General features: G+C 36.8%; 1 protein-coding gene across 1 annotated transcript in view; it reads left to right on the top strand.

Annotated features, from left to right (window-relative positions):
* The window catches only part of TRPM2 (transient receptor potential cation channel subfamily M member 2), a 272602-nt gene extending 257552 nt beyond the window's left edge, over positions 1-15050 (top strand). Inside the window, exons 30-32 of the mRNA XM_053712880.1 lie at positions 8034-8135; positions 10202-10318; positions 14925-15050. Of these exons, the coding sequence (XP_053568855.1) occupies positions 8034-8135; positions 10202-10318; positions 14925-15050 (345 nt within the window). The remainder of the gene's footprint in view (positions 1-8033; positions 8136-10201; positions 10319-14924) is intronic.
* The last annotated feature ends 304 nt before the right edge of the window (positions 15051-15354 follow it).

Raw genomic sequence — 15354 nt, 5'->3', positions numbered from 1 at the left:
TGTAAATCAGATATCATGATCTTGATAAGGTTTGTGTGTGCACTCATTCTGCAGTGAGAAACAATCAGCTAGATTACGGGTTTTGCGTTATGAGTGAAAAAGCATTGTTATGGCCCATAACGATGCTTTTTCCCTAACGCCGCTATTACAAGTTTTGTTAGAATAGCTGTACCGCACACCTTTTTGGCCGTCACGCAACGTCAGTACCGCACTTTAAGAAAAGTCCTTTTTCAATTGGACTCCCATAGTGCCGGTATTACGAGTTTTGCGGTGAGGCCAAAAAGTGAGCAGTACAGCCTAAAATGACAAGATCTGTACCACCATCTAAAGTCAGTAGTTATGAGTTTTATGCTACAAAGCTGTACTATAAAACTCATAAGTAAATTGTCACAGAGTACACTAACACCCATAAACTACCTATAAACCCCTAAACTGAGGCCCTCCCGCATCGCAAACACTAAACTAAAATTATTAACCCCTAATCTGCCGCTCCGGACATTCCCGTCACTTAAAAAAATTATTAACCCCTATTCCGCTGCTTCCCGACATCGTTGCCACTATAATAAAATTATTAATCCATAAATCGCTGCCCTCCCGCATTGCAAACACTATTTAAATATTATTAACCCCTAATCTGCCGTCCACCACCTAACTTAAATATAATTAAACTAAATCTAAATAAACCTTACAATTATTACCTAAATAATTCCTATTTAACACTAAATATTCACCTGTAAAATAAAACCTAAGATAGCTACAATATAACTAATAGTTAAATTGTAGCTAGCTTAGGTTTTATTTTTATTTCACAGGTAAGTTTATATTTATTTTAACTAGGTAGACTAGTTAGAAAATAGTTATTAACTATTTAATAAATACCTAGTTACAATAAATACAAACTTACCTGTAAAATAAAACCTAACCTGCCTTACACTAAAACCTAACATTACAATAAAATAAATTAATCCAATAAATTTATCGAAATTACAAAAAAAATAAACACTAAATTACACAAAATAAAAAACGAAATTATCAAAAATAAAAACGGATTACTCCTAATCTAATAGCCCTTTAAAAATAAAAAAGCCCATCCAAAATAAAAAAAAACCTAGCCTACACTAAACTACCAATGACCCTTAAAAGGGCCTTTTGTGGGGCATTGTCCCAAAGAAATAAGCTCTTTTACCTGTAAAAAAAAATACAAACAACCCCCCAACAGTAAAACCCACCACCCACCCAACCAAACCCCCTAAATAAAAACCTAGCTAAATAAACCTAAGCTAACCGTTGCCCTGAAAAGGGCATTTGGATGGACATTGCCCTTAAAAGGGCATTTAGCTCTTTAACATTGCCCAAACCCTAATCTAAAAATAAAACCCACCCAATAAACCTTTAAAAAAACCTAACACTAACCCCCAATGATCCACTTACAGTTTTTGAAGACCGGACATCCATCCTCATCCAAGCGGCAGAAGTCTTCATCCAATCCGGCTGAAGTCTTCATCCAAGCGGGCAGCAGTCCTCATCGAAGCCGGCAGAAATCTTCATCCAAGTGGGCAGAAGTCTTCATCCAGACGTCATCTTCTATCTTCATCCATCCGGCGCAGAGCGGGTCCATCTTCAAGACATCCAGTGCGGAGCATCCTCTTCTTCCGATGGTCAACGTAGAATGAAGTTTCCCTTTAGGATACGTCATCCAAGATGGCATCCCTTACATTCCGATCGACTCATAGAATTCTATCAGCGAATAGGAATTAAAGGTGAAAAAATTCTATTCGTTGTTGCAATCAGCCAATAGGATTGAGCTTTCATTCTATTGACTGATCCAATCAGTCAATGGGATTGAGCTCGCATTCTATTGGCTGATTGGATCAGCCAATAGGATGAAAGCTCAATCCTATTGGCTGATTGCAACAGCCAATAGGATTTTTTCCCCTTTAATTCCGATTGGCTGAAAAAATTATATCAGCTAATTAGAATGTAAGGGATGCCATCTTGGATGACGTACCTTAAAGGGAAACTTCATTCTACGTTGACCTTCGGAAGAAGAGGATGCTCCGCGCCGGATATCTTGAAGAGGGACCCGCTCCGCAGTGGATGGATGAAGATAGAAGATGCCGTCTGGATGAAGACTTCTGCCCGCTTGGATGAAGACTTCTACTGGCTACGATGAGGACTTCTGCCCACTTGGATGAAGACTTCTACTGGCTACGATGAGGACTTCTGCCCACTTGGATGAAGACTTCTCCTGCCTGGATGAGGATGGATGTCCGGTCTTCGAGAACTGTAAGTGGATCGTCGGGGGTTAGTGTTAGTTTTTTTTAAAGGTTTATTGGGTGAGTTTTATTTTTAGATTAGGGTTTGGGCAGTAAAAGAGCTAAAATGCCCTTTTAGGGGCAATGCCTATCCAAATGCCCTTTTCAGGGCAATGGTTATCTTAGGTTTATTTAGCTAGGTTTTTATTTGGGGGGTTTGGTTGTATGGGTGGTGGATTATACTGTTGGGGAGTTGTTTGTATTTTTTTTTTACAGGTAAAAGAGCTGATTTATTTGGGGCAATGCCTCACAAAAGGCCCTTTTAAGGGCCATTGGCAGTTTAGTGTAGGCTAGGGTTTTTTTATTTTAGGGGGGGGGTTATTTTGATAGGGCTATTAGATTAGGAGTAATTCTTTTTTTATTTTTGATAATTTCGTTTTTTATTTTGTGTAATTTAGTGTTAATTTTTTTGTAATTTAGATAATTGTATTTTATTAATTTAATTTATTTGATTTGATTGTAATGTTAGGTTTTAGTGTAAGGCAGGTTAGGTTTTATTTTACAGGTAATTTTGTATTTATTTTAACTAGGTATTTATTAAATAGTTAATAACTGTTAACTAACTAGTCTACCTAGTTAAAATAAATACAAACTTACCTGTGAAATAAAAATAAAACCTAAGCTAGCTACAAAATAACTATTAGTTATATTGAAGCTAGCTTAGGTTTTATTTTACAGGTATTTAGTTTTAAATAGGTATTATTTAGCTAATAATAGTAAGTTGTATTTAGATTTATTTTAATTATATTTAAGTTAGGGGGTGTTAGGGTAAGGGTTACGTTAGGGTTAGGTTTAGGGTTTAATATATTTATTTAGTGTTAGTGATGTTGTAGGCCAGAGGTTTAGGGGTTAATAACTTTAGTATAGTGGTGGCGACATTGGGGGCAGCAGATTAGGGGTTAATAACTGTAATGTAGGTGGCGGCGATGTTAAGGGCAGCAGATTAGGGGTTAATAAGTGTATTTAGGTGGCAGCGATATTAGGGGCCGCAGATTAGGGGTTAATAACTGTATGTAGGTGGCAGTGATATCGGGAGCGGCAGATTAGGGGTTAAAAGTTTTATTTAGGTGGCAGCGATGTTAAGGGCAGCATATTAGGGGTTAATAAGTGTATTTAGGTGGCGGCAATGTTAGGGGCAGCAGATTAGGGGTTAATAACTTATGTAGGTGGCGGCGATATCGGGAGCGGCAGATTAGGGGTTAATAGTTTTATTTAGGTGGCGGCGATGTTAAGGGTGGCAGATTAGGGGTTAATAAGTGTATTTAGGTGGCGGCGATGTTAGAGGCAGCAGATTAGGGGTTAATAACTGTATGTAGGTGGCGGCGATATCGGGAGCGGCAGATTAGGGGTTAATAGTTTTATTTAGGTGGCGGTGATGTTAAGGGTGGCAGATTAGGGGTTAATAAGTGTATTTAGGTGGCGGCGATGTTGGGAGCGGCAGATTAGGGGTTAATAGTTTTATTTAGGTGGCGGCGATGTTAAGGGTGGCAGATTAGAGGTTAATAACATTATGTAGGTGTTGGCGATGTCGGGGGCGGCATATTAGGAGTGTTTAGACGTGGTTTTGTTTTTGTTAGGGTGTTAGGTTTAAACATATTTCTTTCCCCATAGACATCAATGGGGCTGCGTTATGGAGCTTTTTTTTCCCCGATCGCAGGTGTTAGGCTTTTTTTTTTGCCGGCTCTCCCCATTGATGTCTATGGGGAAATCGTGCACGAGCACGTCAAAGCAGCGCTTAAATTTGGGTGAAGCATGGAGCTCAACGCCACCATATCGCCCGCACAAGCCCGCTTTTTGCAAACCTGTAATAGCAGCGCTATAGGGAGGTGAAATACCGCCGAAAATGTTGCGGTCGTTAATTTCCCTATAGCGCTCAAAACTCGTAATCTGGCTGAATGATAATGTGATTTAAAGTAAAATTATGGTCACAAGGCGTCTGAGTGTCACTTTATCTTACCATTAACACGTATACCAAGTAAATATGGAGCAAGTAACACTGGCAGAGGAAGCAGGAGGACACAGTAACATTGAAAGCAAAACAGGTCACCTTTTACTTTGGGATGAAACTGGTAAGGTTGAATCTGCAGCAAATACATTATCTTGCACAGGTCAGCATTCTGCAGGGAATCTGGCCTGCTGTCATACAAAGGAAGTGAGAAGCACACGAGCAGCAGCAGTAGAATGTGTTTTTATTGTAAATCCAAAAGCGGACAATCACAAAATCACCAAAGTGAAGGGTACACATTACCCGGGTAAAAAGCAGAGAGAAAATAAAGATTGAGGTTGGAGCTTGTAGCATACGGCTCCAACCTCAATCTTTATTTTCTCTCTGCTTTTTACCCGGGTAATGTGTACCCTTCACTTTGGTGATTTTGTGATTGTCCGCTTTTGGATTTACAATAAAAACACATTCTACTGCTGCTGCTCGTGTGCTTCTCACTTCCTTTGTATGATTGCTTTCTATTTGGCCAGAGTGAGCTCGGAGCAGGCGGCATAGGGCTGCAGGGGTGTTTCTTTACATCGGAGCGCTGTGTTGGAGGTGGGACCGGAGCTTGCCCAGACGGACAGACGGCCGTTGGGTTTGAAAGTACTTAAAAATCTACCAATATTGACGGTTACCCAAGGTATGTTTTCTGCTGTTGCTGGGAAGCTGTGTTATGATTTTCATTATTCTGACATTGATTTGTTTGATTTGTTTTGAATAACCAGAAGGTCCGTTATCCACACATTCACTCACCAGGGGGACGGAGGAAAACCTCCCTGCTGATAGAGCGCCCGCTTTCCAGGGGGACTGTTATTTGGACTCAGTTAGGTACACCAGATGATGTTCATTACAGTGATATTTAATTGATGATTACCCACATTGAATACTTTCCATCTGTAACTTTAAGAAGTGTACCTTATCCACTACTTTTCCGCTCTGGACTGTTTTGACACCTGTTTCCATTTTTTCCTCGTGAATTTGCACAATCTGGCCTGCTGACCATAAAACATAGATAAACAGACAGCACATACTATGGGTGTATAAAATAAAGTAATTGGGTTTAAAATAACTAAACTAGACATACATGAATGCCTGTTGTTTAAAGGGACACTGAACCCAAAAAATGATTTTGTGATTCAGATAGAGAATGCAATTTTAAGCAACTTTCTAATTTACTCCTATTTTTAAATTTTCTTAATTTACTTGGTATCTTTATTTGAAAAGCAAGAATGTAAGTTTAGATGCCAGACCATTTTTGGTTAACAACCTGTGTTGTTCTTGCTGATTGGTGGATAAATTCACCCACCAATAAACAAGTGCTGTCCAAAGTTCTGTACCAAAAATTCTCTGGCTCCTTAGCTTTGATGCCTTCTTTTTCAAATAAAGATAGCAAGAGAACATAGAAAAATGGATAATAGGAGTAAATTAGAAAGTTACTTAAAATTGCATTATCTACCTGAATCAAGAAAGAAAAAAAATTGGGTTCAGTGTCCTTTTAAGGTCAAGAACCAGGGTGTCCATACTTTGTTTTTAACTCTAATGGTGCATAGCCAGCATATCATCCATTCCTCACACCCTCCTTCCTCCCCTCTCCTTCCTTTCCAGGGCAGACTGAGACCAACGTGTCTGACAGCAACTCCAGACTCCTTTGTCATAGAGTCTCACACACTTAAAGTGCAATAGTCCTATTTATGCTGAGGGGAGCTAAATAATCCAAGACCAAGTCACAGAAATAGTGCAAGAACTTCATTTTAATGTGTTCCTGATGGACTTGACCCCTGGGCCCACCCCTATCAGTGTTACCTATATAAAGAATAACACTAAATATTATAGCTCCTAATACTAAAAACACGAGTGCCCACACTTTTTTGTGTCGCTATCTACTTTTCAAACGACCAGCTCAATGAGATCTACCCACTAAAAAAAGCACACCTTTTCTTTAAAAAAATACATTAAAATCCAACAGATCTCTCCTCTCCTCCCTACAGATAGCTTTTTTTTTAGTTTAAAAGCTATCTGTAGTGAAGAGGGAAGAGAGAGAGTTAATAAAAATTGCAAAACCCACAAATATATATATATATATATATATATATATATATATATATATATATATCCATAGAAATTCTTTTAATGTCAAAATAAGTAATTTGTGATGCAAAAAGAGTGGGAATCAATAGGAATTAAGAACAGATTTATGTGATATATTCTGTTCTCTATTCCAGCTGTTTCGATTTTTGGCTCCAGAGAATTAATTTAAAAAACAACAAAAAACATATCAGTAACAAAAAAACTGTTGTAGGTGTATTTTGTAAGCCTCAAATCACCTCCTCTTATGCTCCTTAGGAGGGTTATTTATATGGTGCATTACCAAGAGTAGGTGAGTTGAGGTTTACAAAATACACCCCAAACTGTTATTTGTTTGTTTTGTTACTGACATGATTTTTTTAAATTAATTCTCTGGAGGAAAAAATCAAAATAGCTAGAAAAGAGAACAGATGCTGGTAATTTCAGAGTGGGACCTTCCCTCTTATCACACAAGAAGAAAGCAGCTGCTATTAAACATATTTTTCTTGTTATATGCAGGGCACATACATCTAATCCCCACCTGGTCTCCAGTTTCTCCGGTTCTCCGCACACTGCACTACAGAAATCCTCCACACACCATTAATCTCCTTCAAGCCCGTAACGTGACGTCTCCCTCACAGACAGCCAATCAATGTCAACTACTTTACCACCTGTTTCAGGGACAGGACATGATAATGCTGCCTGTGAGATGACATTCTGCTTATGCGAGTAAGCCGCCAACGGGACCAATTAAAGAGCCAGCTGCGATCTACTAGCAGCGGATTTGCGGTCTACTGGTAGATCGCAATTGAACTATTGGGAACCCCTGATATAAACTCTTCTTCCCAAACTAAATACAGCATGTACATTGCACTTTCTCATAAATTCAGCCCTGACATAGTGGGGGGCCCCCAAAGTGCAGGGCTCTGGGCAGGGCCCCTCTCGCCCTTCCCAAAGAGAAAGCCTGCTGCAGAATATATGCTTTATTAATGGATGATAATAATGTATTGCTAGCACAATACATTCCACAAGTTTTGTGTTTGGCACACACTAACACTACATTAATAAACATATCCAATACCATAGATTTCTCAAATTCTAAATAAGTTTGGGGTTAGAATGCTTTTCTTTCAAGTGAATTATGTTTTATACATGGTGAGGATGAAAGATTTTAGACCTTTAACATAAGTTAGTGAGGATGATAAAATGTAGGCAAGATGTTGGGTGTTATAATATTGGCCACAGTATGAATATAACCCCATTTGCTCATTAAAGGGATATGATATTCAAAAATTCATCCATAAAGCAGTATAAGCTGAGGGGTACAAAGGTTTACTGTACAGATCAGCCAATTAGAATTAGTAGAAAGTATATTACCAATACTGTTGTATTAGTATAAATGCAATTGTGCAGCTTTTGCTTAACAGGCTTCTCTTTCACATGATAGCTTTACTGTAAAGTGTACCATGTACAAAAGTGCAGTGTTACCCATTTAACTCTTACTGTTAACTGTTTAACAATCAAATAACTGCATTGTTGTACTATCTTTCTATATATTACATGTTAAATTATATCAGCCTTTGACTCAAAATTTTAGATACATAATACTGAGCTACCAACCTTCATGATGTTGGAAACACTGGGATTTTAAACATTGTTTTTCTAAACAGGGTTCATTGGAGCCAGGAGAAACCCTCCCACTGAAAATTAGGAGAATCCTAAGGCCAACATTCATTGAGAAATTTCATCAGATGCTTAAGAGGAGCTCTGAAGTAAGATGACAATTAGCAATTATTGAAACCTTTATTTCTCCCAGCTGTTTACATTTAAACACTAAATAAGTTGATAAAAAAGTTATATATATATATATATATATATATATATATATATATATATATATATATATATATATATATATATATATATCATTATGTTGTAAAACTAGCAGCACAAAATATATTAATAATCTGCAAGTCCTCTTGTTCCTGCCTTTTCTAACTTTTATAGGCAGAAAGAAGGTGCACAGAGATTGTGATATGTTTAATATACATTTTTAAAGACAAGAAATAATAAAAAAAAAAAGATATAGAAACAGAAACCAGAAAAAAGAGAGATGATAGCCAATCTTAATCAGCACTTGGACAATTCCTGCTTAATACCTATTAGACAACCTTTAAGGTTTAGGTTAGACTATGAAATGACAGATCCATCCTATAATATAAAAGGCCAAGTGTGTTTGTCCGAAGCTGTCATGCACAGTAAAGACAGCACAGGACAAACACACCTGGCCTTACCTGAACTTGTGGGTAGCGCCCTAACTAGAGGGGTGGAGTCATGTGCAAAGTATGCAGGGCTTGTTTGTGCGTGGAGTTGGGGTGGGCTGTGGATGTACATTTTCCTGAATGGAAAGTTGCTAGAGTTCCCAAACCATGACAACTTTGCAATATGCAGCAATATTGCTAATATAAACATTTTAGTTTAATGTTTATCTGTAAATTAAAGGGACAGTCTACTCCAGAATAAATCAATTCATTACCCATTACCCAGTTTTGCATAACCAACACTGTAATATCAATAAACTTGATAACCTTTGTGATCAACTTGTATCTAAGCCTCTGTGGACTTCCCCCTTATTTCAGTTCTTTTGACAGACTTGCATTTTAGCAAATTAGGACTGACTCATAAATAACTCCACGGAGTGAGCAAAATGTTATCTATATGACACACACAAACTATCAGTGTCTAACTGTGAAAAACTATCAAATTGCACTGGATAAGAGGCGGCCTTCAAGGGCTTAGAAATTAGCATATGAGCTTACTTAGATTTAGTTTTCAACAAGGAATATCAAGAGAACAAAGCAAATTTGATGAAAAGTAAATTGGAAAGTTGTTTAAAATTGCATGCCCTATATCAGTGTTTCCCAACAGCGTTCCTCAAGTACCCCCAACAGGCCTGGTTTTCATTATAGCTCAACCAGTGCTCAGGTGAAGTAATCAACTGATCAGTAACCAACCTGCTCTTATCCATCAGCTGATTATTTCACCTGTGCTCTAGCTCAGCTATAATGAAAACCAGGACTGTTGGGGGTACTTGAGGACCGCGGTTGGGCTTATCTGAATCATGAAAAATTAATTTTGACTAGACTGTACCTTTAAAGGGACAATCTACACCAGAATTTTTATTGTTTTTAAAATATAGATAATCCCTTTATTACCAATTCCCCAGTTTTGCATAACCAACACAGTTATATTAATATACTTTTAACCTCTGTGATTATCTTGTATCTAAGCCTCTGCAAACTGCCCCTTTGTTTCAGTTCTTTTGACAGACTTGCAGTTTAGCCAATCAGTGCCTGCTCCCAGATAACTTTGCGTGCACGAGCACAGTGTTATCTATATGAAATGCATGAACTAACACCCTCTAGTGGTGAAAAACTGTTAAAATACATTCTGAAAATAGGTGGCCTTCAAGGTCTAAGAAATTAGCATATGAACCTCCTAGGTTAAGCTTTCAACTAAGAATACCAAGAGAACAAAGCAAAATTGGTGATAAAAGTAAATTGGAAAATTGTTTAAAATTACATACTCTATCTGAATCATGAAAGTTTTTTTTGGTCTAGACTGTCCCTTTAAAGTGAAATGAAAACACCTTTTTTATTATTCAGATAAAACACACACAATTTTAAACAACACTTCAATTTACTTTTATTATCAAATTTTCTTAATTCTCTTGTTAGCCTTTGCAGAAGGAGCAGCATAACACTACTGGGAGCTAGCTGAACACATCTAGCTAAAGAATTTATCTATAACATTTACATTGTGTATATTATTTTTAAAGGTATACAAAGGATATGTTGATGATCCTAGAAATACTGACAATGCTTGGATAGAAACAACAGCACTCAGCTTGCACTATAATAGCCTAGATGACCCAGATTTTCAAGAACTGCATCAGGTACAGTTATCATTATCACTTATTTCACTCTATAATGGGACAACTAATAAACTGCAATAGCACTTAATTTGAATTTTAAAGAAGCAGTGGATTTTTTCTGACAAACTTCAACGTGTATTTCAATTTGCCACCCCTTGTAACATGTGATAGCCATTAATCAATCAGTCAGTCACAGACTCATATACGTCTACACTGTGAACTCTTGCACATGTTTGGTGGTAGCAAGTGCCTCAGAAAGTGTGCATATTAAAAAGACTGTGTGCAGTTTGATAATGAAAGTAAATGGTAAAGTCTCTAAAAACTGCATGCTCTATCTGAATTATGAACCCTTTAAAACAATCTACCTACAAAATGCATTTTTAATTTCTTTCTTATATTACCTATATTCCAGTATCTTATATTGGTAAGCAAACAAAATTGCATATATCCAAGCATGCTGTTATTATTTGAAGGTTTTAAATACCATACATTTCACAAAGCTTTTGACTTCAAGATATCCTGCCAATAGTTTTTGCAATTGATATGAAAATCCCACTATGGATGTGTTGATTTGCTACCTGTTATAGATGGACCAAAATGGGCTCCTGAGTTGTTGTTCTGGAGTATTGTCATACTTCTATTCCAAGCTTTAATGTGAGAAAGCCACCAAGAGAGTTTATTCTTGGAGATGTGGTAGGAAGCCTCGCAATTTTCAGACAGTGAAGGGCACAATAATGCAGGGTAGCTGGGAAAATGGCTTGGAGCAAGGACAACAGTAGTTCCAGATGCTAATATTCCGAAGGGAAAAGTTGTCTACTGTAAAAAACAAGATATCAGCTTCTCTGTGTTTTTTTTCCATTTTATTTGTGAAACAAGTGGGTGACAAAACTATTGCCCTCTAAATAGATTAAATATATTCTACAGAGTCTGAACCAGACAGTGAATTGTTTTAGAATCTTAGCGAACCAAGGATCTGAGTCTAAGACCTTGAATGAAGATTAGTGAATTGCCAAAGAGATTGTTTCTGGAGGAAAATGTCAGGTGAACATCTGTGAGGTCTAGTTTTGTTTGCCAGTAGTTCTATAGCTTGTTTCTCAGCTAGTTTTGGAGATTTCAAAGTAACAGCTGACTAGTTGTAAGTGTAAAATATTATATCAGAGAGTCTTTTAAGTTGGCAAGTATGAGAGAGGGAGTCTATCTGTAAGACCCATGGGTCTGAGGATATTTATATTCAGTTTGATAAGAAAATAGAGTCTGCTACCAATCTGTTTTTGGGAAAAAGTTGTCCTCCCTGATGAGAATATGGATGACCTCTGCTTTTGAAGGTTTTAAATGAGCAGGCTATTGCTAATAATACCATCAAAACACCTGACATTGATCACAACTTACTAAAGTATTGGAACTCTCCTAGAGTTCAAATTTGCAGATTGGGCAGGCTCCTCAAAGCCGCCAAAGCTGAACTTTCGGATTTCACTGGTCCTGTGACAGACAGTTTGAATATAATATATATATTATAATATTTTTACCCTTGACCCCTCTAAAGGGCTACTTTGCTTTGCAAATCATGTGTCTTGTGAATTTTGAGCAAACTTTACCTGAATGCAATTGGTGAAATAATAAAGACTTGCAGGTGTAAATACTTAATAAATGTTCAAGAACATAATGAGGATTCAGAGAGAACTTCAGACACACTCAGCTTACTCCCTGAAGCTGTCATGCTACAAAAAATACAAAGAGCAATGCAATTTATAAACGAAATATACAAAATATAATGCTAGTTTATAAGTTACAGAAAAGTCCTTAAAGCATAACCAGACTTTGTAAAATCACAATTTTAAATACACTGTTTTGCAAAGTATAAATGTAATAAAAAATAAAAAGGTTAAATCCCCTAACTCTAAAATAAATTAAAATACAAAGCACAAACTAACATACTTATGACATGTCATACAGTGCTGTATTGTACTGTACTTGTCTCTCCTCTCTTGTGAAGGATCATTTTAGATTATATTATCTGAGTAAAGAGCTTAAAGGGACATTCCAGTCAAAATTTAAATGCACATAGATTTATTACATCTTTGAGTAGAAACATATTTGTAATATAGATGTATTGGCAAAAATGCTTCTAGTAAAAGTTATCACTGTTTTAGTGTTAACATTTTTCTCTGCACGTGCATGTGAAGCATAGCTAGATATTGTCACTGCACCCACATTTTAAATACTGCAGCTGCTCAGATTATCACTGGGGCTTGTATCATGTCAGCAATTAACAAATTTAATTATTACCAGATGGTACAAGCACCTTAGGCTCTCTGAGCAAGTACTGTGTTTAAAATGCTGGTGCACGTTGCATATGTAAATACTCTTTTAAAACAGCTATAGCTTTTATTAGAAGAATTTTTGCTAATACATGTATATTACAAAAATGCTTCTGTTCAATACCGAAATACATTCATGTGGTTTCCAATTTAGGCTGGAATATCCCTTTAAGTGATATTGCCCTTAGTGTTCAATATTTTGCACCACAATATTTTATGATCTAGAACCACCCCTGCACAGAAGCAAAATATACACAGTTAAAGAAAACATGGTTGTTAGATGATTTTGTATTTCTGATGACTCCCTAGTATATTTGAATACAAATTCTGTCCACATGACCTTTCAAATCAATTTATGACACTTATAAAATGAACAATTTCATATAATTATCCATAATTTTATAATTAAGAATAAATGAGCATTCTGCAGATTGTATTTAAAGGGCCATAATACCCAAATGTTTAAACACTTGAAAGTGATGCAGCATAGCTGTAAAAAGCTGATTAGAAAATATCACCTGAACATCTCTATGTAAAAAAGAAAGATATTTTACCTCAAAAGTTCCTCAGTAGCCACCTCCCATTGTAAAGGATTTCTAAGCAGCATTTTGTGTGTCTGTCCTGGGACATCTGAAGGTACTAGCATCGTGCACTCTCATATTATTTCACCAATCAGGTAAAGGAAGCTTACTATGAAATCTCATGAGAGTCAAGTCAAATCTCATGAGATCACAGTAAGAGTTCATGACCTCAGCACTGCTGATGCTGATTGGCTGCTGTTCATTTCTTCATTTTTTTAATTTTTTTTACCTGCAGCTGGGAGCAGCTGAGTTTAACTTTTTACACAGAACTTACTCTGCTGAGCTGAGGAAATTGTGAGGTAAAATATCTTCCTTTTTTACATAGAAATGCTCAGGTGATATTTTCCTGTCAGCTTTTTACAGTTATACTGCATCAGTTTCAAGTGATTTAGCATATGAGTATTATGTCCCTTTAAGTTGCGTTGAAGTTCCATAGTTTAAAAGGAGTTATTTGAGATATATATATTTTTTTTAATTAAACCTGGAAACAATATTCTTTATTAATACAACAAGATACGCCAAGGCACACAACCAATGTATCTAGGCCTATATCTATAAGAGGCGCCAAAACAAGTATATAAGGAGTAGAGTAATGCTCTCAGATACAGACCCAATAGTACACAAATAGGTCACTCGTATCACAATTATAGGTCACAAATATAGGTCACCAGTATCTCAAAAAAAGGAAGAATCAAAGTGCAATACACACAAAAGTGTGTTTAAAATACAGTCCAGTGATATACCAGAGTCCCTTGTGATTCAGAGGGTATCCAGTCAGTATAAGTGTATTAAGCACATCCAGGTAGCTCTTCTAGGATGTCATGCCAGACATGGAAGGTTCTATGAAACAAAATAAAGAATGCGCCTCATGGTGCAGATCAGAGAGTCACACAGCAGGGATGACAGGGAGAATCAGTCCTACTCACATGAAAGAAAGCACAACCAGTGCTAAACAGGCAAGCCGGATCCAAAGAGTCGTCTGGCAGACTCACACACAACTCAGCAACAGGGGTAATCCTCGTCCCACAATCAAAGGAGTCCAGCGAACCACAACAAGCTGGGAGCAGACAGTGGAGTAAAAATTCCCAACTGGAATGACAAACCAAGAATCCAAAAGAGAATGATAACAGCAGCAGGATAAAGTATAAAACTTTATTAAAACTTCAATTAAAACAACAGCAACGCCTGTTTAGCACTGGTTGTGCTTTCTTTCATGTGAGTAGGACTGATTCTCCCTGTCATCCCTGCTGTGTGACTCTCCTATCTGCACCACGAGGCGCATTCTTTTTTTGTTTCATTGTTTATTAATATCTGAATTGAGCATAAATAAACAGCACTGAAAAAATAAGCAACACTTTTTAAAATAAAAAGATCAAACAACCTGCAAAATGCAGGACTACAGATTGTTTTCTTATAAGGTGAAGGGTTTGCTAATGCGTCTCAAATGCCCTTTAAAAGCATTTAATCAGTGGGTTTTATCTGAGTTTCTAAATGGATTGAATATTAAAACCCTACAAAACAAAAACATGGAATTGGGGCTGTGTCACATACCAGTGCTTAATGCAAAATTAGTCATATCCTCCCATTATTACAGTACCAAAATCAGACATATTTACTATTTTTTTTTAACATCTATCAGAATTTCAACACTATATTAGTGTTGTAATTTGGTAACTTTGGTAACTGCTCATGTAGAACTGAATCCCTTTTCATTTTGTTTTTCTCCAGAACATAAAGAGCCATGATCCAGAGAGTTGTGTCAGATGGCAGGTTGTTGACCAGAAGATACCGCTTTATGCCAATCACAAAGAAATTCTGCAGAAGGTGGTGGATTGTCACCATGCATACTACTAGCATTAGGCATCCATTAATGTTGTGGTGTTCTCCAACCATCAAATAGCTTAAGAATATATTAAATACTAATGTACCAACAATATCTCAATATCATATATGGTAGAATATATAATACTATGTGTTGTATATAACAATGCAGGATTCAAATGTAAATGTGATCCTGACTCTAATAAATAATATTATTTATAACATGATTATAGCACATTAAGGGCCAGATTACAAGTCACTGCAGCTTACGTGCTAACTCCGCTAGAAGTAAACTTTTTGCGCACGTCGGGTAGCACTTGTATTACAAGTTTTCGCT

This window comes from Bombina bombina, chromosome 1 (genome assembly GCF_027579735.1).
Source record: "Bombina bombina isolate aBomBom1 chromosome 1, aBomBom1.pri, whole genome shotgun sequence".
In the NCBI taxonomy this organism is placed as follows: Eukaryota; Metazoa; Chordata; class Amphibia; order Anura; family Bombinatoridae; genus Bombina; species Bombina bombina.
The sequence above is the reverse complement of the archived record's forward strand: the minus strand, read 5'-3'. Positions and strand labels throughout refer to the sequence as shown.